The 24,787-nt window shown below is 47.1% G+C and overlaps 1 protein-coding gene across 1 annotated transcript in view; it reads left to right on the top strand.

Moving 5' to 3' along the window:
• The window catches only part of ARNT2 (aryl hydrocarbon receptor nuclear translocator 2), a 93,987-nt gene extending 90,701 nt beyond the window's left edge, over positions 1 to 3,286 (top strand). The window contains exons 20-22 of the mRNA XM_056866086.1: positions 1,275 to 1,440; positions 1,691 to 1,827; positions 3,163 to 3,286. Of these exons, the coding sequence (XP_056722064.1) occupies positions 1,275 to 1,440; positions 1,691 to 1,827; positions 3,163 to 3,261 (402 nt within the window). The 3' untranslated portion in view covers positions 3,262 to 3,286. The remainder of the gene's footprint in view (positions 1 to 1,274; positions 1,441 to 1,690; positions 1,828 to 3,162) is intronic.
• The last annotated feature ends 21,501 nt before the right edge of the window (positions 3,287 to 24,787 follow it).

Genomic DNA, 24,787 nt, shown 5'->3' with positions numbered 1-24,787 from the left:
TGGGTTTAGAATGGAGTAACTCTCCTTAGGAATGCACTGTTAGTCTCACTTGGCCTAACATAGGAAGGTAGGGCAAAGCTAGCTGTGGCTGGAACCAACTGCGAATGCTCTATTGACATAGATTCAAAAAGATCCCATATTCAGAAAGATTATGTCCATGCCCAATGGGGGAGGTGGAAACTACGGAGCACATGCTTTTGAGATGTTCCTATTACAAGGAGGCCAGATTAAAATAACTTCAGCCATTGTTAGATGGTCTCCTCGACAAGTCCGATGTGACTACTTTGGAATATCTGTTGTCCGATGAAAACCACTGGGTATCCAGACAAGTAGCTAAACTCTGCCTTGGGATATGTAAGATGCGGGGGAATGATACTAAAGTTGATGCAGATCCTTAAACCCATTTGACTAGTTCAAATGATCATGTTGATACTCTTTGCTGTATCGAACGATTGTTGTTTTAACGATATTTTAACTTTGCAATACTGGTCGATGGCCTCAATAAATTAGCTGAATGTCTGAATGATCAAGATGGGTAGAAAAGAGCAAGAGTCACCTAGCACCTTAAAGACTAACAAAATTTCTGGCAGGGTATGAGCTTGGATGACTCATGGCTCCCTTCTTCAGATAACAGCTAGAGTCTCCTGCTCTGTTGAGATTTGCTTTATCAAGATTTACTTTTAAGCGCATCAACCCTGACAGAGACAAATGAAGGTGGGACGAGTTTTGCGAAAAAATTGCCGCTTCTGCAACTTCTTGTTGCTAAATTGGAGGCCGGTTGTGCCGCTCTACTCCCAGGTCAAGAATGCCGGGGGGGGGCAACGATGTGAATTATGAGCAGTTTCATGAAAAATGGACACTATTCTATAAATATGTTGTGATCTAATTTTAATCAAAATAATAATAAAAGACTAGATACTAACTAGCGAAATTCAACTCAACTTTAGAGCTACATAATTGTTTTGATTGCAGAGATAGCAAATAAACTTGGTAGGCCTGTTATTATTTTTAATGATGTGATTAGCAGTGTCAAAACTATTTTCAATAACTATTCTCAATAACTTGGGTAACTAATTGATGGTATAATGATGATGAAAAGTATGGCAATGCAATTGGCTTGACTTGTTTTTGCTTTTCTGTTTTATTAATTGTAATGTTGATGTCTCCATTTTTCCTTTCCTTCTATATCTCCCTCTAAATAATTAATAATAATAAAAAGAATTCTGGGCAGGAAATGCATTTCTTTTTTGGGGTGTGCTTGTTTCCCTGTTCAGCAACTTCCTTCGCAGTCCGGCAAGGCTCAGTCTTCGCCCTTTGGGATTGGAACCAGCCACACCTACCCCGCTGACCCGGCCTCTTACAGCCCTCTCTCCAGTCCTGCCACCTCTTCGCCGAGCGGAAATGCCTATTCCAGCCTGGCCAACAGAACTGCAGGGTTTGGTAGGTAGGCAACCCGGCGGCTTGGCCAAAGTGCATTGGAGTCCAAGGTGCAAAATGTCGTTTAAACGTCTGACTGTTGGGGCTTTGGATCCTGGAGGGGTTTTGCCTTCCTCTGGCATAGATCAGGGGTCACTGGGGGCGTGGGAGGGAGAGGTAGTTGTGAATTCCCTGTGTTGTGCAGGGGGTCGGACTAGATGACCCTTGAGGGTCCCTTCCAGCTCTGTTTCTATCTCATTTTTCATTTTCTCAGCCGAGAGCAGCCAAAGCAGTGGGCAGTTTCAAGGGAGGCCTTCGGAGGTCTGGTCCCAGTGGCAAAGCCAGCACCATAACCAGCAAAACAGCGAACAGCACACTCACCAGCAGACCAGCCAGACGGAAGTGTTCCAGGTGAGCAGAATCAGAAGTCGAGCCGTTACTGCCTTTGTGCTGGGATAGGGTTGCCAACCTCCAGGTAGTTAACCAAACAAAACAGCCCTTACAACCAAAGTCTCGAAAATGATCAAAAATATATTCTAAAGCCTCATAGTGTCAACATGCTACTGGTGCCTATACAATATCTCAAAGTACTGCCCCACATATATCACTATTATATAACATAACCACTATTAACATACAACTATAACCTAAGAATTATGCAAGAGTCCAATAATAGTCCAATCCTCTGTAAGCGAGAAAGGAATCCGGCATTATCCTCTTTCAAATTTCAATCCTTCATCAGTCACACTTTGGAAAAGTTTGACTCCATTGCTGTATTCTTCAGCTTGTATTATAACCACGGGGAAGGCCGATTTAAAATGAATTATAAGAATCGGATTTAAAATGAATTATAAGAATCCATGTCTGCGCCTGAATACACAAAATGTGAAGCTGTAAGGAGCAAAGTTCCTGGTTGGTTATAATACAAGCTGAAGAATACGGCAATGGAGTCCAACTTTTCCGAAGCGCGACGGATGAAAGATTGAAAGAGGATAATACCGGATTCCTTTCTCGCTTACAGAGGATTGGACTATTATTGGAGTCTTGCACAGTTGTTAGGTTATAGTTGTAGGTTAATAGTTGTTATGTTATGTAATAGTGATATATGTGGGGTAGCACTTTTGAGATATTGTAAAGGCGCAAGTAGCATGTTAACACTATGAGGCTTTTGAATATATTTTTGATAATTTTCGAGACTTTGGTCATAAGTTCTGTTTTGTTTGGTTAACAACCTTTAGTCTGCATGGGTTTTTTTTTGGTCCAACCTCCAGGTAGTAGCTGAAGATCTCCCACTATTACAACTGATCTCCAGGCGACAGAGATCAGCTCACCTGGAGAAAATGGCCGCTTTGGCCATTGGACTCTATGGCATTGAAGTCCCTCCCCTCTCCAAACCCTGCCCTCCTCAGGCTCCGCCCCCAGAATCTCCAGGTGTTTCCCAACCTGGAGCTGGCAACCCTAGTTCTGGGAGGATACCAAAGGAGCAAAACTAGAACCCGGCCTCTTTTTGATCGAGTTTAACCCCTGTTACCCTAGCGTGGCGGGGAATTTGATGAGCTGACTTTCCCGTGAACTGGGTTTTGAGGTGCGGAGGTCAGTCGAATCCCCTCCACTTTATGAACAAGTCACCTGTGTTGTTCCGGCACTACCGATTAATTGCCGCTTCCAAGGAAGAAGGGTTGCCTCAGATAAGATCACTAGACAAAAAAAAATTGTGCCTTCTTTTCATTTTTATTTATCTTACAGGATATGCTGCCCATTCCAGGGGATCCGACCCAGGGGACGGGCAATTACAACATCGAAGACTTTGCCGATTTAGGCATGTTTCCTCCATTCTCTGAGTAAAGCATCTAGGCAGATAACCTCTGAAACGACATTCTGGGTTTTTTAAAAAAAGAAAACCACCTAGTTTGGGGCTCTGCTTTTTCTGTGTTGCGTTATCGTAGAAGTGATTAAACAAGGAGACGGTTCTCGTATTTCCAATATCTCGCTCCCCCTCCCAAACCTTGACTGTCCAAGTTCTAGCGAGATAATTCGGGGGGGTTCATTTCAGGATTAGGTTTTTTTGCAGTTCGTTCCTCCTCGCTTTTAGAGATTGCGGGGGACGGCACGGCGGGAGGCGCCTTGACTGCAGAGCGTTTTCGGAGCTCTGACTATTTGACTGTGAAACCATTTTCTAACTTTCCCCTTGGAGCAGTGGTTCTCAACTTTGTTTTGCTCCATTCCCCCCTTTCCCCATTGTTCGGAATATAATTCCCCCCTTCCCAAGATAGTCATAAACTCTATTGAATGTCGAAGATTAAATTAAAAACAAACTACACGTTTACAGATTGTACTTAATCTACAGGACATCACACTTTGCTGAATAGTGGTCCCAATTCCCCACCCCACCCCCCGGAACCCTAAAATTCCCCCCTTGTTGAGAATCCATGCCTTAGAGAAAGTTGTTTGTAAATAGGTAACGAAAGAACAGGTTCTCTCCACTCTTTGGCACGCTTACCTGGAAGTAAAATACTCTCAATTTCACTGGCTCTCAGAGCAGATGTGGTTTGGTGAATCAAACACAGGGTTTGGGGTCGCAGTATGTTATGGGGGTTCAGTTCCTGCAGCCTGCTTGCCTCGGGGAAAGCACTTAGCTCAGAGGACAGACGTAGCACTTAGCTCTCCGTGCACGAGAAGAAGAGAAGAGATGGTTTTTATATGCTGATTTTCTCTACCGTTTAAGGAGACTCAAACTGGCTTACAATCGCCTTCCGTTCCCATCCTCACAGCAAACACCTTGTGTGGTAGGTGGGGCTGAGAGAGTTCGGAGAGAACTGGGACTAGCCCAAGGTCACCCAGCAGGCTTCATGTGTAGGGGTGGGGAAACCAGCCCGGTTCTCCACTCGTGTAGGAATGGGGAATCAAACCCAGTTGACCAGATTAGAATCTGCCGCTCATGTGTAGGAATGGGGAATCAAACCCGGTTCACCAGATTAGAATCTGCCGCTCCTACCTTACAAGGTTGTTGTGAGGCTAGAATGGAATAGGGGAGAATGTTGTAGGCTAATTTGGGTCCCCAGAGGAAAGAAAAGCAGGGCTTAGTGTAGTGGTCAAGAGCGGTGGTTTGGAACTGTGGACTCTGATCTGGAGAACCGGGTTCGATTCCCCACTCCTCCACGTGAGCGGCGGAGGCTAATCTGGTGAACTGGATTTGTTTCCCCACTCCTACACACGAAGCCAGCTGGGTGACCTTGGGCTAGCCACACTCTCTCAGCCCCACCTACCTCACAGGGTGTCTGTTATGAGGAGGGGAAGGGAAGGTGATTGTAAACCAGTTTGACTCTCCCTTAAGTGGTAGAGGAAGTCAGCATATAAAAACCAACTCTTCTTCTTATTCTTCTAAATATCTAAACAAATAAATATCAATAAATAAGAATGAACATCCTGGACTGCAGACACTTCAACCCAGAGCAGAGAGGGGCAGCTTAGAGATTCTTCGGGGGTCACACTGTTCTCCAGGCAGTGATTCTGGGGTCAGAAATGTGTTTTGCCACACCATGGTGCTACTTTAATGGAATGTGTATGTCGGGCACAACTAGAGCACTGCATTAAAAAGAGAGATTCATAGAATATTTCACAGCACTTGAAAACGTTTCGTTTCTTCTTGAGGAAGGAGACGTTCCTTCGTAGACCGTCTCTCGATCACGCGCAACCAGGTGGCCGGATCCAGGCTAGCACATCTCTCCTGGCCTCACCAGTCTTTCCCTTGTTGGTCGCGATGCGTTCCACGACAGCGTGGAAAGTCCCAGCCTTCACCTCTAGGCCAGCATGCACCAGTAACGTTCAGGGGAACGGGTGTAATTGTGCACCATGCTCAAAAGATTAGTGAGGGGACCATACCAAGGTGTGCGTAAAGCCCAATCCACCATTTTCTGACCGTGCCATGAGACCACTTTCATATAACATGCCTTTGTTGGAGAGAACTGTTAGTCGAAGGGGAAAGGCACAAGCAAAATGCCTTTTTTGTGGGGTATGGCTTTTATGGCGGGACACACTCTTTGGCCAGTATACTGTGAGACCGGGCACGAGGGAGCATCGTCTTGCTTCCAGCGCCTTCGCTTGGAAAGATGGGGTGTTTGCACGTCTGTGTTGAAGCGTTCTCTGTTTCTAGGGAAGCCCTGTCCTGTTCTCGACGCTCGATTCTACTCTTACTTTTCTTTCCGTGATCATTTTTTGACCAGGTTGAATGTAAGGTTACGCCTTGTGACCTGATCCTTTCTGGCAAGAAAACTTCCATGCCTTTCCAGTCTCATTTTAACCCAGCTAAACTTGAACACGTGTACATTTTAGTACTATCTGTATATCTGGTGTTGTACGAAGTGAATTCCCCGTTTCGTTTTTGGGATTCCCCCCCACCCTCCGTCCCCATGTAAAAGGAAAGTCCGTTAGAAACAAGGCCAAAATGATACATTGGATCATGTACAACTAAAGGCCTTGCCAGCAGTCCACCTCTTTATGAAGCTGGGGGTCCTCTGTGGAAGAGTGGGCATCCTCATGCACCGCCATGCGTGGCACTCCATTGGCCATACAGAGTATTGCGTGGCATGGACACCAAGATGGCAACAGACCTGGTTTCCATGTTCTTTCCGCCCCTTGGGAATGGCAGAAAAAATAGACTGCCGTGTGTATGGAAAAACACTACTTTTTCCCCCCACATCACACCTTTCTCTTGGATTACTTGCCTGGAATCCCTGGCTGGAATGCAAGAACCAGCCTTGAGACTTAAGCCTGGTCTAAACACACAGCAGAGTGAGGTGTTGGATGGTGGCAGAATGGGCCGCGCCACTTTGGACAGCCGGGGAGGGATAACGGTCCTCAAATTTGTCCAGTCTCCTTAGCACAATGTGCAAAGGAATCAGTGAAACCTTTCTCCCTAACATGCCCGTAGTTCTAACGTGCTAATAAGCAGTCCAATCCAGGGGTGTCATCAAAGTTGAGTCATCTGGACCCATCCTGGCATTCAGATCTCCCACCAGCAAAATCTTTGCCTCCGTATGTTTAATTATAAGGGACCCGACAAATGACTTGAGTTTCTGCCACTTTCCCTCCGTTTCTGACTTTTTATTGGAGGGCAGGAGATATACACAGCCTTCAATTTGCAAGATCTGAGCAAGGCTGTCAGATAGGACATTTTGGAGGACTTTCATTCATAGGGTCGCCATGAGTCGGAAGCGACTTGACGGCACTTAACACACACACACACAGGAGATATACATTTATTAAAATGAGACTACCCTTATCCCAGGAGATATGTAAAGCCATTGCTAGTTGATCCAGTGGAGGGAGCTATCCAGGGGTGTCAAACATAGGGCCCACAGGCCGGATCTGGCCCCCTGAGAGCTCTTATCTGGCCCGCAAGCCAGCTAAGGCAGCCACCCCTGCTCCCAATCTAAGCTGGCGAGGCATGGTCTGGCAGCCAAGTGACGTTTATGTCATATCTGACCCTCGTAACAAATGAGTTCAACACCCCGGGTCTAATCTGTTGTCACGGTTTCCATCATTATGTTACCCCTGTTTTCAATGTCACTCATTGTCAAGGCTCAAAAATATATGCTAGGCCTACCTGTTATGCTCTACACGGGGTCATCCCCGTATCAAGAGCTCCTGCTCTTCCCTCTGATGTATAGGATCCTTTACCCCCGTGCCAAGATGTCATCAACGTTGTGCCTTTCCCTCCCTTCGCCAGCAGAAGCCAGGGATGGATAGGGAAATAGCCAATGTTGCGTCAGGTAAGCGATTCTACACATGATGGGAAAGGGAGAGCATTTGACTCGGGGATACTGTTTTCAGCAGCAGCCCCGTGTCGAGCGTAACCTGTTTTTCTGCGCACCATTTCAGTCATCCATGTCCGTTTCTAAATGCGTTGCCTTTCTGGTCTCGAAAGTACGGTATGAAATTATAAATTATTTTTAACAAGCCTGCTTTAAAAAAAACGCCTTGATTCATTTGTGATGCAGTATTAACAAGAATGTTGGGTTTGCCCAGTTGTTACTACGTGTTTTTATATACACATTACCCTCTTCCCACTCCCCGCTTGAGTTAGGCAGCCGTGTAACCATCATTGCCTTATCGATCCCGAACATTGTTGTCTCGTGTGTGGCTGCTTCACAAGTTAGCCAGTAGGCGGATTTGTTTCGAACCAGCAAGTTGAGTCTTACGACTGTGTTCTAGCGGCAAGACCGGGGGTCATCACACGGCAAACTGCAGGAAGGAAAAGGGTCAAACAGGAATGCTTTGCTGTGGTTTAGGGAGCAAATTATATCCTATGTTGTCACCTTGGTCTTTGGGGTTAACAACTGCATGGACACGGGCCAATCTGCATATAGTGACTTGGGGCGTGATCTGGCCAAAGCTAAGCACTCTTATGGCCATTTAACCCCATTCAAACATTTAAGTCACGTTGATTCCAATGGGAAGAGAGTTAAAACAACCAACTCACCCAATAGGGGGCTACCTACGAATACAAAAGCCTTTATTGGCATTAAAAGGAAACCATACAGTGACGTTTACAGTAAAATCATGGTATAAGGGTATGCAGATATCATACGATAAAATTTACTATAAAATCATTTTTATAAGAACATGCAAAACCCACTAAATTGGTTACTTGTTTATTCGCTCCTGACTTAACCGTAACGTGGTGCAAAGTAACAATTGCGTCCTCTAATTATGAGCCAAAAAACATTGCCACTGAGTCAATGATTATTGGATCCTGTGTGGTCACGTGGTGGGGCACCTTAGATTTGGCAGGTAACCATTCCCTATTAGCAAGTAACGGGTCTATGAGATTAGAACGGCTCCTGTCGTATAGCGAACCCTTAAGGAGGATATGTGAAACTGTTTCTATGTCGCCCTCCCACATGGGCAGACCCTATCCAGATATGGAACTTTATTAAGTCTTCCATAGGGTGCTACCTAGACAGTATTTGAGTGGTCAGGTAGCCAACGCTGAGATTGGATAAGATTCTGACATGATCGATTCTTCTCTGGCCGTTTTCCTCCTCGATGTTCTCACCTGGTTCTGCCCTTGACCGGATCGACTTGTCCAAGCTACCGCTGTAAATGGTATCCCCTTGTCCAGTTCTCCTTTTGTAATGGGTGTGGGTTGCCTACCCCGATATCTAGACATCATCTTGGTGTAGATCCAGCATGGTGTAGTGGTTAAGAGTGGTAGTTTGGAGCGGTGGCCTCTGATCTGGAAAACCGGGCTTGATTCCCCTCTCCTCCACATGAGCGGTGGAGGCTAATCTGGTGAACTGGATTTGTTTCCCCGCTCCTACACACGAAGCCAGCTGGGGTGACCTTGGGCAAGTCACAGCTCTTTTAGAGTTCTCTCAGCCCTCCCTTAAGTGGTAGAGAAAGTCGGCATATAAAAACCAACTCCTTCTTCTTCTTCTTCTTCTTCTTCTTCTTCTTCTTCTTCTTCTTCCTCCTCCTCCTCCTCCGCTTCCTCCTCCTCCTCCTCCTCCTCCTCCTCTTCTTCTTCTTCTTCTTCTTCTTCTTCTTCTTCTTCTCCTCCTCCTCCTCCTCCTCCTCCTCCTCCTCCTCCTCTGCTTTTGTGGTCAGAGAACTGCTCGGTTCTTCACTTCTTCAGCAGGGTTGTGACCTGGATTTATCAGCTCTGGTTCTGCCTTTTGGTGCAGTATTTCTGGAATCTAGGAGTCGGTATTCACATCTTCCATTGGAATCGGAGGGACTTAACTTTTGGCTGGGTTATCTGGTGATTTCAGTGGGAGAAAACTAATCACACGTTTTTTAATATTCCCATTGAAACCTTGAAGTGCATGGCTTGCATTATGGGCCCTACGTTGCTATTCCTTAAAAAACATGTGATTTTTGTTTTAAAGAAGTGGACTTTTCTTATCATTTGCATTCCTATCTGTGGGAAATCTTTCATGTCGATGTGGACCTGTGCTGTGGATCAAAGTGTATTTTGTACTTTTTAAGTGTTCTGTATAGCAAAACCAGTTTTGCGTGTCTGTTATAATTAATAACCTGCCTTTTGAGATTTCATTAAAATAATAAAGCATAATTATGAGCTGTTACTGATGATTGCCTTGATGAGAGAGAACGTCATACTGCCGGAGGAAACTTCCTGGACTCGGTTATATCGTGAGTATTCGCGGTGGTACTTGTGACAGACGTCAGTCCAGAGGGGTGTGGGAGGGAGGGAAGAGAATTAACAATGCATATTGAGATAGTTTCACAGACACGGCTTTTCCAAAATAGCCATTGTGGTGGGATTTTAAAGGAGGATTAGATATTAAAACAAGAGTGGTTTAACTTCGTCTTCCTGGGTTCATTGACCTTAGAGCAAGCAGTGATCTTGGGTGGTTATTCAATTTCAATACCTTTATTGGCATACCATCGAGCAATCAAACTGAGTATAACCTAGCCACTATACATCATTATACCTTGCCTCTTAATTACATCACCAAAAAATGTAGCCACAGATTCAATAATCTCAGCACTTCGGGAGGATAACAACAGGTTAATCTTACTATCATCAGCTTGATCAGCATAATTTGAGAGAAAGGGATCTAAAAGGGCAGCATGAATTTCACAATAAAATGGACAGTGCAAAAGAATATGATCAATACTTTCTATCTCCCCCATAACACAGTTACCCACCCTAGCGGAGTATGGAATTTTCTCATACAGGATAGCAGAAGGGGGAACTTTAAAACGGGCTAGCATATAAGCTCTCTGAAGATGAGGAACAGTAAGACAGGAAAAGTACCTGGCAGAGAATTTAATATCCCCCATCGCAATGGTGAATCTACCAGAAGCTAAACTTCTTGCATCTTCTTGCATCAAGTTCTTGCATCTCAACATCAATGATTCTTTGCTTAATCAAGGCATATCCAGCTCTCTCAGAGAGAAGCACCATATCCTCAACACTGAGCCCCAATGCTGTGATTTTTTTCTCAATATAAGAAAACCATACAGGGGTGGTTATTAAGAACCTATGCCGGTGCTTACAGCGCTGTCCTCAGCAAAGTTATGCCCTTCTATGTTTTTTTGTTGTTTTGCTTTGCTCTGTTCATGTATAGCCTGCATTTCTCGTTGAGACTCAAGTCAGGTTACAGAATTCAAAGGCAGTGCAATCAAAACAGCATAACTCGTTCAACAAACCTAGGCTCATAGAGTTGGAAGGGACCACCAGGGTCATCTAGTCCAACCCCCTGCACAATGCAGGAAACTCCGAACCACCTCCGCCACCCCACCCCCATACTTCATGCCCAGAAGATGGCCAAGGTGCCCTCCCTCTCATCATCTGCCTAAGGTCATAGAATCAGCATTGCTGACAGATGGCCATCTAGCCTCTTCTTAAAAACCTCCAGGGAAGGAGAGCTCACCACCTCCCGAGGAAGCCCGTTCCACTGAGGAACCGCTCTAACTGTTAGAAAATTCTTCCTAATGTCTAGACGGAAACTCTTTTGATTTAATTTCAACCCATTGGTTCTGATCCGACCTTCTGGGGCAACAGAAAACAACTCCGCACCCTCCTCTATATGACAGCCCTTCAAGTACTTGAAGATGGTTATCATATCTCCTCTCAGTGTTCTCCTCTTCAGGCTAAACATACCCAGCTCCTTCAACCTTTCCTCATAGGACTTGGTCTCCTCACCATCTTTGTTGCCCTCCTCTGGACCCGTTCAAACAAACAAAAAACCCCTGGATTACAAAACAATGCAGTGAAAACAGCAGGATACCTTAAACGGCCTCAGATTTTCAGACATTAAAGTTCTCTTTATGAAAATACCCATCTGACCAATTACATTTTACTACATCCCTGTTCCCTTTAGAAGAATGCCCTCCTTGGACTGAGGAGGGGGTAACTTTGCTTAGGGTTGCAGGTTTAATAACCTCTTATGACCACCGGTTGATCTAAGGTCAGTGATCTCGGTAGGAAGCTGGTAAACACTCATGCATTCATTCGTTATCCTCCTTCAAAATTCTTCTGATTATCTTTGTTTGACTGAAATTTGTGTGTCATCGCTGAGTAAGCGGGATCTTTTGCCAAATCCATCTTGGATATCTCTTCTAATTAATTGTATACAGTAGGCAGATCTTCAAGAACATCTCTAGTTAGTGCAAACCGGAATTCCTCACACATGGGGAGCAACTGTGTCTCAGTGGTAGAGCATCTGCTTGGCATGCAGAAGGTCCCAGGTTCAATCCCCGGCATCTCAAGTTAAAGGGACTAGGCAGGTAGGTGATGTGAAAAACTCCTGCCTGAGACCCTGGAGAGCCGCTGCTGGTCTGAATAGACAGTACTGACTTCGATGGACCAAGGATCTGATTCAGTATAAGGCAGCCTGCCACCATCTAGAAGACTTTTCTTTCCTGGTGGCTGATTCTCTCTGCGAGGGTGCCCTTTTGTTCAGAATGGCGTCTCCAGAGAGGAACCAAAGCGCCGGCCGCCATTCTGAGTTTCGGTGGATGCAAATCTGGTGGGAAGGTATCGAGAGTATAGGCTTTGGGTTCACTGCCATGAAGAAAGTTGCTTGTCCTTTTTGCTGAACCTTTCACATCAGTTGCCATTCTGAGGGCTTCCTCACTGGTGAATGAACTGGGCATGGCTGGTGCTCCGTTGGGCACAAGAGGGGAGGACAGGAACCGGCACACGGTCCTTTCCACAACTTTGCTGGGTTTAGAGCACTTGTCATGAGAGGTGGGGGGGAATGTTTTAACAGTAGTGAAACAGCTGTGTCAATATCTCGGGAGTCAAAAAACAAAGACGATATGAGATCTCTTAATTCTGTGAAAATGACTCTTTGGTGCTCCCTGCCTTTTATCTCCAACCTTCCCCTGTTTGTGCCAAAACACCCGTGGGGAAATAAAGAGCCAAACGGGAGAACCAGGAAAAGAAGTGGGGGAAAGCAAACAAAAAGTTAGAACATTTTGTGTTAAAGCCTAAAAGGGGTCGGGTATCTGCCTAACCCAGTTCTTCCAAAATCCAGTTTATAAAAATACTTTTTTTTTTTTTTGGTAACAAACAAACCCAGTGTTTATCATAGAATCATAGAGTTGGAAGGGACCACCAGGGTCATCTAGTCCAACCCCCTAAACAATGCAGGAAAATCACAACTAACTCCTCCCCCCCCCACACACACACACCCAGCGCCCAGAAGATGGCCAAGATGCCCTCCCTCTCGTGAACTGCCTCAGGTGCATTTCTTGGGACCTGAAGCATTTGAGCGCCTCCAAAACCCCTATGAACAATGACCGATAAGAGCGTTTGGGTGGATTCAGAGGCCCGCACAGCGGCCATTGATATGCTCCCTGTGTGGTTTCTACAACCTCTGGAGGGCATCGCTGCGTGGGTCAAACTACGGAAATTGATGCGCTGATCCAGATGAAGCGCATCAGCCTTGTTCGTAACCCACCAAGGGTTCTGTTTCCATTGCCTGCCCTTTGGGTTAAGTTGCAGCCTGGTAGTAGATGGCAAAACCCCCTGTAAAAGACTAGATAACCTCGATGCTCCCACCCTTCATTCTGACACTACTACTATGCGCAAACGGGAATGCAAATCAAGACATCGTTTGTGCCTTGGTCTGGCATTTCTCAAGCTTTTCTGAAACCGTGCCCTCTTTTAAGCTTTCGAGCACCGTCTCGCCCCACAACATGGAAGCCGCATCAGTAACATCTGCCTAGCTCCAGTATGGTGGTGTGGTTAAGAGCGGTGGACGCTAATCTGGAGAACCGGGTTTGATTCCCCGCTCCACATGAGCGGCGGACTCTAATCTGGTGAACCGGGTTGGTTTCCCCACTCCTATACACGAAGCCTGGTGATTGACCTTAGGGCTAGTCACAGTTCTCTTCAAGCTCTCTCAGCCCCATCTACCCCACAAGGTGTCTGTTGTGGGGAGAGGAAGGGAAGCCGGTTTGATTCTCCTTAAAAGGTAGAGAAAATTGGCATATAAAAACCAACTCTTCTTCCTCCTCTTCTTCTTCTCCTCTAGTCCCTTTCCCTTTGGCCATTTATGCATGGTAATTAGCAGCCGTTTTAGGCTGAATTGCCCTGCCTATTATTTTGAATTTTTCACGCTGAACCGTCATTCCGGAAGTGACTGCGAAGCCGGCGCATACCTGCTTCACATTATTTAAGAGCCCATTTAACGCGACCTTTGGTGTTTGCCCCGAAGAATCCCCTCGAGGAAGCATGCAAAATAACAGCGGCACGTTAGCTATGCACATGCTAATGGCTATGAAAACAGGAACGAAGGAGCAGGCGAGGGTGTGTGTGGAATTTCTCCTTTTGCGTCGGGACTGTGAATAGGCATTTTTAAAGTCGCGTTAAAAAAAGAGCTTTGAGCGAGCATCAAAACTGACCCCGCATAAGTGGCCTTACTGTTTGCAAAAACCCATGCTGTGAGGGTGGGATTTGCTGCCCTGTGAATTAGGCATCGATTCTTTCAATGAACAGGACCAACCCAAGGATGCTGCTGCTGCTGTGAGCAAATTAAACTGCTTCTGTGTCCCTTGTCACCCTGCCCCATGACTTATCTTACATAAGAATAACACATTTTAGTGAGAGAGTTAACTGAAGATACTTTCTTGTTTTTATTCTGTGGATCCTTTACTGCTTTCTGTGTTCGACTTGGCATAATTCGCACACATAGCCTCAACCCTAATGCCCACAGGGAGGTGGGGCCACTGATCTTGTAGCCTGTCTGCTCCAAACCAGGAAGAGGCCAGCCAGATTGGAGAAGCAAGTCCGCAGAGTCAGGCAAGGTAGCGTCCGACTTCCAGAAAGAAATTGTTCTCATCAGTTTGCTGGCACTCTTGCTGCAGAAGCCAGCGCAAGACAGGATATTTATTTTATTTTAAATATTTACACAAGGCTTCCGCGCTCTGATGAAAATTGCGTGGCGGGGTTTCCAACGTGAAATTCAATAAGCAGCGTCCGAATAAAACTGATGGGAAGCGCAGAACAAACACAGCGATTACGACACCAACTACAAATGCCAAAGGGATAATGAAAGCATTACCAGTATCAATAGTATCTGTGATTTAAAAAAACAAAACAATAAATGGTTTAATGCTACTAGTTAAAAGTAGACTCCTTTGAAATGTGGTGCTGGAGGAGAGGGTTACGGATACCATGGACTGCCCAAAAAAAAATCAGTGGGTTATAGATCAAATCAAGCCTGAACTGACCCTAGAAGCTAAAATGACTAAACTGAGGCTATCATAAGATAGGACATTTTGGAAGACATTGATTCATAGGGTTGCCATGAGTCGGAAGCGACTTGATGGCACTTAACACACACACAATCATTTGGTGGCACAAAACACACAAAAGTTAATTTCGCTCCTTCCCGCCTGCTTGTTACCCAGCTGCACAGGAAGAGGATCATCCGTGAAGAAGGACCCCCACAATTAGCTGACTCCCGCTGCCACCCCATGCTGCTAGGTTTTCAAAGTCTGGCTGAAAATATAGCAGGATGATTATTTAGCATAGCTCGGAAATCTCATGTATGGAGTGATGACATGTCCACCCCATGCTCATTTCCGAGCACAACCAAATTCAATTTGGCTGCCTTTTCAGCTAGGATTCTATGGAGAATTCCCTTTTTCCCCCTCTTTTTTTTAATTATAAAGGGAAAGGGTAGAGAAACTACAGGAAGGGGGAATGTTCATAAGCATTACATAGCTGCATGGCCTCCACAAATCAGGGCAGTTGCCCAACACAGATGTATTGTTTATGTGTGTGTGTGTGAAGTGCCATCAAGTCGCAGCCGACTTATGGCGACCCCTTTTTGGGGGGTTTTCATGGCAAGAGACTAACAGAGGTGGTTTGCCAGTGCCTTCTTCTGCACAGCAGCCCTGGTCTTCCTTGGTGGTCTCCCATCCAAATACTAACCAGGGCTGACCCTGCTTAGCTTCTGAGATCTGACAAGATCAGGCTAGCCTGGGCCATCGGGTCAGGGCATATTGTTTATAGAGACGTGGAAATATTATCGAGTCTAGCCTTCTAACATCCATTATTTTACTACACTATGTTAAACCTTTGTGTGTGTGTGTTAAGTGCCGACTTATGGCGACCCTATGAATCAATGTCCTCCAAAATGTCCTATCTTTGACAGCCTTGCTCAGGTCTTGCGAATTGAGGGCCTTTATTGAGTCCGTCCATCTCTTGTTGGATCTTCCTCTTTTCCTGCTGCCCTCAACTTTTCCTAGCATGACTGTCTTCTCCAGTGACTCTTGTTGTCTCATGACGTGACCAAAATACGACAGCCTCAATTTAGTCATTTTAGCTTCAAGGGTCAGTTCAGGCTTGATTTGATCTATAACCCACTGATTGGTTTTTTTGGCAGTCCATGGTATCCATAACACTATCATCCAACACCACATTTACATGTTAGTATAAATTGCAAAAAAAAAATAGATATATCCGCATAACCTACACAAATCATTTTTCTCAACATGAAAATGTGATTTATAAAAACAATTCCACGGAGAATTCCCGTGGGTGGACGGGAGAGTGATTTTTGTTCGTTTCCCCTATCTCACTGCAGAGCTTCAACTCCCCCCAGCATGCTGTTCTTTGGGGGGGGGCTGTCCTCTAGGAGAAGCATTACATTAGACGTTGGGCAGCTGCTGCGGGAACAGGGAGGTGAGATATCCCTTCTGTCTGCAGAAATTTCCAGTGGATCCAAGCCAGTGAATTTCCCACCAACATGGAAAGGGGAGCACAGAACCACGAGCTTTGTTGCTCAATGGACAGGATCCTTCCTGCGAATTCACCTTTGGTGATTATGACGTCGGATACATTTCCCAACCTCGTGAGGGCCGTTTTCCATATTATGTGACGAATCCAAAGCAGTATGGCAATCAGCAGAAAACGGCATGGCAGAAGCAAAGCAATTCAGAAATGGCTAGAAAACCACGGAGCTTTGGACATGTCAAGGCATCTTGTAACGCTATCCGTTCAGTTGCTCTTGGCGTAAGGTTATGATCATCTTTCTTTAATTACTGTGTTTGTGTGTCCTTTTCTTGCGATGGTATTTTCCAGAAATTCCCTCCCAAGCTTCATTGTGGTTCCCCCCCCACCTTAAATGAAGTAACTTTTTGTAATTAATTTTTTTTTAAAAGCATAGGTCTACAAACCTTACATTTCCTCTAATTTCTCCTTTCCCACACAATCAGTTGTCCAAATCTGGGTGGTCTACTGCAAAGGCATATGATGAAAACAAGTCCGCCTCCAAAGAATCAAAACACAGTGATTCCATTACAATCGACTTTCTTCCCGGAGCCTAATCTACTGTTTTTCTGTGTCGTTTTTATCATAGAATCATAGAGTTGGAAGGGGCCATAAGGACCATCTAGTCCAACCCATTGCTCAATGCAGGATCAGCCTAGAGCATCCCTGACAAGCGGTCGTCCAACCACTGCTTGAAGACTGCCAGTGAGAGGGAGCTCACCACCTCCAGCGTGGTGTAGTGGTTAAGAGCGGTGGACTCTAATCTGGAGAACCGGGTTTGATTCCCCGCTCCTCCACATGAGCGGTGGACTCTAATCTGGTGAACCAGGTTGGTTTCCCCTCTCCTACACCTGAAGCCAGCTGAGTGACCTTGTGCTAGTCACATGTGAGTTGTCTCTGAACCATCTCAGCCTCACCCACCTGGGGAGAGGAAGGGAAGGAGGTTGTAAACCTGTTTTGATTCTCCTTAAAAGGTAGAGAAAATCGGCATATGAAAACCGACTTCATCTTCTTTGCCAGTGAGGGAGAGCATCTTCCCCCTTAGAAAACTGATCTTAACAGAGTTCAACAGAGCCAAAACAGAGATCGTGTCGAAGAAAAGACAGTAACCAGTATCTCTTGGTGCTCAAACCCGTGAATAGTGCCTAACTAGGAGTCTTTTATAGTGGATCAGGCTTTAGCATGTGGCCAGGTTTGGATTCCTGCTGGTGTGGTGAGACCGCTGTTCCCTTCTTGGGCCTCGGCAAAGCAATGGCACACAAACTAATCCCCAAAGCAGACACTACCTACAGGAATGCGTTAGGCTGATTCTGCATCGAGCAGGGGGTTGGACTAGATGGCCTGTATAGCTCCTTCCAACTCTGTGGTTCTATATAGCTTCCTCTGAGAGCAGGTGGGGCAGGGGAGGGGTCCCACTGCAGGTCAAGTTCGGCTTTTCCCGGCCTGGCTGTCCTGTTTCCATCACGTATCAGGCTGCCGCTGCTGCGTGAACTTTAACCCATCTCCCAGCTCTAACTTGAAATATTGCTCTGAGCAGAATGGGGCGTGGGTTTGTAATCGGGCTGGCCCTTGCACCAATGAGCACTCTGCACAGCCAAAGCTCCTAGAAGCATGAAGTATCAGGCGCTCCTTGGCTCCTTCAGCTTAGAAGTGTTCATGTCTGTCTAAGAAAGGGGCGAACGCAGATCTACGGCAGGCTCGTTGCTCAGGGGATGTCTACCTGACTTCACCCCAGGAGAAATGAGAGTAGTTGGCGAGAGAGAGATTTACATTCCATGGCGTACTTTTATGCATTGTTGCCTTTGGTCAAATAGGTTTGGTAGGTTTTTGAGATGCAACAAAAACCTGCAAGTTGTGTCGACCAGAGGCGAAAGCGTACACTTAAGCACTCGTCCCTCTTTCAAACCTCGATGAAAATAGAGCATTTGTCTCTAGTCTTAAGCTGAGGGTGTTATCTTGGAGTTCATTCTGCAATATCTCAGACTCATCATGAGCTCGGAAGAAGATCTCAGCTTTTTGTGTCGCCCTTCCAAAAAGGAAATAAGAGAGAATCTATTTCAATAACAGTTGAATAGCTGTTCTGTCAGGAAATACTAAATAATTCTCATTTCCACCTGCCCTTTGTGACCTGCATTTGTGACTTCTCCTAAACTATGATGCTTCTTGCAGGATAGAACCATTGTTCTATGATTGGTGTGGTCCCACCTATAACAATATTTGCACTCAGGGCTGGGACCCAACAACATGGCAGCATTCCAGAATTCGCTGTTACCGAATCAATGCCCACCATGAGTGCTGAACTCCAGCCCGTGGCAAAGTCCAAAATGGGCCAAACTCTTCGGAGAGCACTGATAAAACCTGAATTTCTACTAGCCAGAAGTCGGCAGTGAGTCATTTCCCTGTGTTGTGACGTCAAAGGGCCTTTCTTCCCAAGGCCCTGTGTTTGTTTAGCTGACTAGCCTTGAAGAGGATATTCGTGCGTCAACTACTCTCTTCCTTTGTGAGCAGTCTTTTTTGCACCCGGCAGTAAATCCAGTTTCCAGGAGAAATGGGGGAAGCCAACACCCCTCTCCATTACACAAGGGATCCCCCAGTCTTTCTGTTTTAATGCCTCTAACGTCAATATCTGAGTAATCATCGAAGACACCAACATATACCGTGGGGAAGTTAGCTGGGATCTGTGGCATACAACTCCGCCAAAAAAACAACCCACCCTTTGGGATTTTGATTGCAATTTCTTTATTAGAGAATTTGGGAAGAGGCAGTGAGAATAATGTCAGTAAATTGATTCAGGCAGACAGGAGTCACGCTGCAAAACAGCGTTCAATTTAAAAATGCATCTCCGATACTCTGTGAAAAATGACACATTAACATGATTCCAGCCCAAAGGGACTGGTGGGTGGTTGCCCCACCCAGCTGGAGTCTGGGGTCAGCAGGGAAGGCGATAATGGGATTACACTTTCCCATGTGTCATTGAGTCTCCTGCCTATCGGTTCGTTCGTTGCCTCTTGTGCAGCAAAAATAGCTCAAAATGGTGTTTATTAGTTTGGATGTCTTAGATTTTGCGCTAAGGTCACTGGCAAACAAACACACAGTGACCTGATTTTGTCTTCTGTACAGTCTGATATTTTTTTCTGGAAAGAATCTTCTCAGTTTTATCAGCAGCCTGCAGTTAAATCTTAAATCATGTGGCCTTTGGAGTATATACAAACACATCTTTGCCATAACATTTTCACACGTTTTGCACGGCAGGTACGTTATTGCTATTTATGCACAAGAGGTTTTGCCTTGGATTTGCCGCTCTCTAGGTGCACGTTTTCTCCATCCGAATTCTCAAGACTCTGCCCGGGGGTTTATTTTTTAGTTGTGAGAATTCGGATGGGGAAAAGGTGCATCTAGAGAGCAGCAAATCCAAGGCAAAACCTCCCATTCATAAATGGCCTATCGGTGTGGTTTTGGCTTGCTGAAACTATGGTTTTGGTAGCCGCTCTCTGACACTACGCGTCTGGCACAAGGGAGAAGAACGACCATTAAACCGAATTGCATCTGTTCCTCTTTTTTCCCCCAGTTGGCTTCATCTGGCGTGTTTAGCTATAATCTGCTATCTCCCTACCCGCCAAATCCTTGGCCTGGAACCTTGTATCCCACTTTTTAAAACCAGAATCCCTGAAGAGGCTCATAGCATTTGGAACATGCAACAGCTTCCACTGAAAACGAAAGAACAAATGAGAAGGTGTCCAAATATCACACATCATCATCATCGTCAACTCTTCAATTTGGGTTAACTATAATATCTATATTAACAGGCAGTTTTTGTTGTGTTTTTTTGGCTTGGGGATTTGGTGCATTAAAGTCTGTGGCTCAGTGGTAGAGCATCTGCTTGGCATGCAGAAGGTCCCAGGTTCAATCCCAGGCATCTCCAGTTAAAGGGACTAGGCAAGTAGGTGATGTGAAAGACCCCTGCCTGAGACCCTGGAGAGCCGCTGCCAGTCTGAGTAGACAATACTGACGTTGATGGACCGAGGGTCTGATTCAGTAGAAGGCAGTGTTGTGCCTAAAACGTTACCCCAGGTAGATCTGATCAAGGATAACGCACTGGAGATCAGGAATTACTTTTATAGCGTATGCTATTTAATGGTACCAGTTTAACAGTACAAGCTGGGATCAAGTCTCTCCAGCCAAAACCAAAAGAATCACACTGCAGAAAGAATCACACTGTAGTTCAGTATTCATCAACCTTTATACGCTTCTAACAATTGTCTTCAATAAAGATACATTTCTATTTTTCCCATGGTGTCATTCTTAACAAGCAGTTATGCAATAAGCAAGTTCTTTTGCTGGGACGCGAAGGTCCCTTAAAAAGATAACAACTAGCGAAGCAGAGGAAGCCGGCATTGTTCGGGATGTTGCAGCTTGAGAAATGTTAGTGTCTGTGCGTGCTTTATGCAACTAAGTGAATGGAAAGGAAGAGAAAGAGAGGAAGGGGGGCAGTTCTTGACACGCGTTTATCTACACAGGTGTCACGTCTAAAAGTAGGATTCCTGCACCTGTTTATGTACACGGGCAGTTTATAGTGCCACAGGTAAAAGACCTTCATTGGGAGCACTTCAGCAGCTTCATGTGTTTTCTGATGGAACTCAAGCAGGCACCGTCTATTGTGGTCAGGAACTGGGTTTCTGAGGCTGCAGGGTGGTGGTGGTATGTCGACTTCCCGCCCCATGCCTCCATTTCCTCTGCGTTAAATCTCTGCCTATTTTGATTTTGTTCTGCATTTTGCCACATTCCATTTTTAATTATTGCACCCAGCTGGAACGGCTCACCAGCCAGAATTTTTTATTTACTGCTTGGCCAGTTGCCAGAATGGAAGGAACCAAAGCTAGGACTTATTTCGGCACCTGAGCACACAAAAAGCTACCGTCTGCTGGAACAGACTGTCAGTCTGTCTAGGTCCGTCTTGCCTACAACAGGCAGCAGTTCTCCAGGGTCTCAAGCGGAGGTCTTTTGCATCACCAGCGTGGTGCAGTGGTTAAGAGCTGTGGTTTGGAGCGGTGGACTCTGATCTGGAGAACCGGGTTCGATTCCCCACTCCTCCACATGAGCGGCAGAGGCTAATCTGGTGAACTGGATTTGTTTCCCCACTCCTACACATGAAGCCAGGTGGGTGTCCTTGGGCTAGTCACACTCTCTCAGCCTCACCTCCCTCACAGGGTGTCTGTTGTGGGGAGGGGAAGGTGATCGTAAGCCGGTTTGATTCTTCCTTAAGTGGTAGAGAAAGACGGCATATAAAAACCAACTCTTCTTCTTCTACCTGTGACTTTTAACTGGAAAAATCAGGGACCTTCAGCATACCAAGCAGATGCTCTGCTACTGAGCCACAGCCCCTCCCCAACTGTTCTGCCAGTTAGCATGGGTACGTCTGCTACCCTCGGTCACACCAGTGAATTAAGGTGGCAGATGGAAGGTGGCGGCTGCCTGAATATCTCCTTGACAGCTGGTTGCTGGGAGGCACAGTTTTTGCCGCTTGAGACTCCCGAGTTACGGAGCTGGCTGGCCCCGCTGTTTTACTGAGTGGTTTTGGCAAAGCTGTGCGCTGTGGGGGTTGGTCTCTCTGCAAGTGCGCCGACAAATGTTCCAGCCCAGAGCAATGCCTGTGTCGAGTGGCTGTGGACTGTCTGTCTCACCTCTGACAGGATCTTACAGAATGCAGGCTGCTGACCGTGAGCGTGGGCCGGCAAGACCCGGAGTCTTAGATGACCACTGCAAGCATGGGACCACACCAATCCCATAGCAGTATGAGGGGGGCTGGGGAGCCAGAGTTGTGAGGCTAGCCAGGATGGTGGGCAAGCAGACCAAGAAAGTCGGGGACTAGAAAGAAGGTGCACCATAGGTCGAGTTGCCAACCTCCAGATGGCGGCTGGAGATCTGCTATTGCAACTGCTCTCCAGCCGATAGAGATCAGTTCACCTGGAGAAAAATGCCCGCTTTGGCAATCGGACTCTATGGCACTGGAGTCCCTCCCCTCCCCAAACCCTGCCCTCCTCAGGCTCCACCCAAAAAACCTCTCGCCGGTGGCAAACAGGGACCTGTCAGCCCTAACCATAGCAAGAAACAGCCCGTGGACGTTTTCCTGGGTATCCTTTTGGTGCTCTTTTCTCTTTAAATTAAAAAAAAACCTCTGCACATGCTCGGAAGCACCCAAGGCTAAAGCACTGGATGTTTTTGAAGACCAGAAAAGGTCATTTTCTAATGTGATCAATTTTATTTAAAAAAAAAAAAACCAAAAAAACTTTTGTGTTGTTATCCTGCCAATTTGGTGGAGGTGGTAAAGAAGCTTCTTTTGGGCAAGAACCTTTGTAGAGTTGCCAGCTCCGGGTTGGGAAATACATGGAGATTTGGGGGGCGGAGCCTGAGGGGGGGGGTACTTCAGTGCCGTAGAGTCCAATTGCCAAAGCTGCCATTTTTCTCCAGGGGAACTCATCTCTTATTGGCTGGAGATCAGTTGTAATAGCGGGGGGGGGGCGGATCTCCAGCCACCACCTGGAGGCTGGAGGTGGTGAATAAGCAAAAAAGTAGCACTGATGACTAAATGAAAATTACTCAAGCAATATGTACATACATGTAATAATAAATAAATAATATCTGATGCCACAATCGTGTTGTGTATTTTTTTATTAAAACAAAACAAAAATGGGGTCCAATTGTGGCATGAGGTTTTATTTATTTATTTATTGCTACATGCATTTACATATTGCTTGAGTAATTTCCGTTTAGTCATCAGTGCTACTTTTTTTGCTTAGTCACCACCTGGAGGTTGGCAACCCTAGACCTTTGGATGCATGCAATTAGGAGGGCGGTGCCGGAAGTCGCAGGTGCAAGGTGCAGAAAACCTACAGCCCCGCCCCAACGTTTGATGTAGTGGGGGCAGCACTGCGCAGGCGCGGTGCGCTCCGCCGGCTTAGAAGCCTCAACAGCCGGCGGGGCACCAAAGCGCGCTGGTTGGCTCCCGCCTCGCACCTGTACGACGTCAGAGGCGAAAAGGAGAGCGATTGGCCCGTTCGTCAGATTGGCCCCCCGCGCTCCTCGAGGTGCCGTTCCCCCCGCGCCAGCATAGGGGGCGCGACAGCATCGGGCGACTCGGGACGCTCTGGCCAAGCGGCGGGAAGGCGAGCCGGAACGCACCGCGCAGGCGCGCCGCCTCTCGTCCTTCTCCCCGCCGCCGCTTCCTCCTCTCCCCTCAAGGGCGGGCCTTAACCCGGAAGTGGAACCTCTCTGAGCTGGGGAGAGGCGGCGGAGGCGAGGAGAGACCCGAGGCGCGATGGCGGCCGCCTGCCCGCTGTGAGCCCGCCCTGACCCGCCTCCTCCGCCCCGGCCCGCCATGGACCAGGCCGCCTCGGGGACCAGCCGCAGCTAAGGCCTCCTCCTCGCATCCCTGCCGGCCCTCTGCTCGCCTCGCTCGGGCTGCGGCCTTCCCCCTCGCCTCCACCAGGAAAGGAGGGGCTCCTCTCCCCTCTAGGCCCGCTTTGCTCTAGAGGAGACGCCCAGGGCTGCCTGGGAGGGCTTTTCTTTCCTCTCCCTGGTTAGGGGGCCCGGTGGGTGTGGGGGGGGGCTTTTGGTGTGTGTGGGGGGGAGACCACAGGAGGGGCCGTTTCAGCCTTCCTAACGGGAGGGAGGCTTGGACAGCTGGGGAGGCCAGAAAGCTGCTTCTAGGGAAGGAGATAACTCAAGAGGGGGTTGGTGGGAGGTTTGGGTCTGTTTTAGGGGGTGCCCCCTAAATAAAACAAAAGGGGGTTCTGTGTGTGTCTGTGTTGGTAGAGCTAGAGGGTTAAAAGGAGGGCGGTGTTTATCTATCTAAACCAGTGGTCCCCAAGCTTTTTGGGCCACCGCCCCATTGGTTCCACAAACTCAATCCCAGCACCCCAGTGTGTTGGCAGAGAAACAGGGCTAGAGGGTTAAAAGGAGGGCGGTGTTTATCCATCTAAACCAGTGGTCCCCAAACGTTTCGGGCCACCGCCCCCTTGGTGCCACAAACTCAACCCCAGCGCCCCCTACCCTATCTAATAACAGAGTTGAAGGGGCCCACCTCTAGCGTCCCCCCTCCGCTGCCCCCTTGCCTCTTAGTGCCCCCCTAGGTAATCCCACCGCCGCCCCCAGGGGGTGGTACTGCCCACTTTGGGAACCACTGGTCTAAATAAAGCTAATCTTGTAGAGCATAAGTTAAGGGAAAGTGGGTCTCTCCCCCCCACCATAGGTGATATTATTCTGGGATCATGTGGGGGTTTTCACATCCAGGTTAGGTGACAGCTTTGGAGCTGAAAGAAGGGGGGACCTGGCAGTGTGAAAGGTGGGAGGTTTTTTTAAAACGTGCGCAGAAGCAGGCGGCTAGGGAGAACCGGCCTTGTTTGTGTGGCAGCAGGTGTTTGTTTTGTTTTTATTCTTTTGAGGGGAAAGTGACAGGTGTAGGTCGAGGAGGCGCCCCTGGGCTTTCTTCTAGGTAACGGGGCTCCATTGGTTCGTTTCTGTCAGTTGATGGGGAACGGGCGGCGACAGGTCGGTGAAGCTTGAGGTGAGTGGCAGAGCTCATCCGGCGTCGTCGGCGAACCCTTCCGGCCCCCCCGT

Source organism: Euleptes europaea, chromosome 20, assembly GCF_029931775.1.
Source record: "Euleptes europaea isolate rEulEur1 chromosome 20, rEulEur1.hap1, whole genome shotgun sequence".
NCBI lineage: Eukaryota > Metazoa > Chordata > Lepidosauria > Squamata > Sphaerodactylidae > Euleptes > Euleptes europaea.
This window is presented reverse-complemented; position numbering and strand designations above follow the sequence as displayed.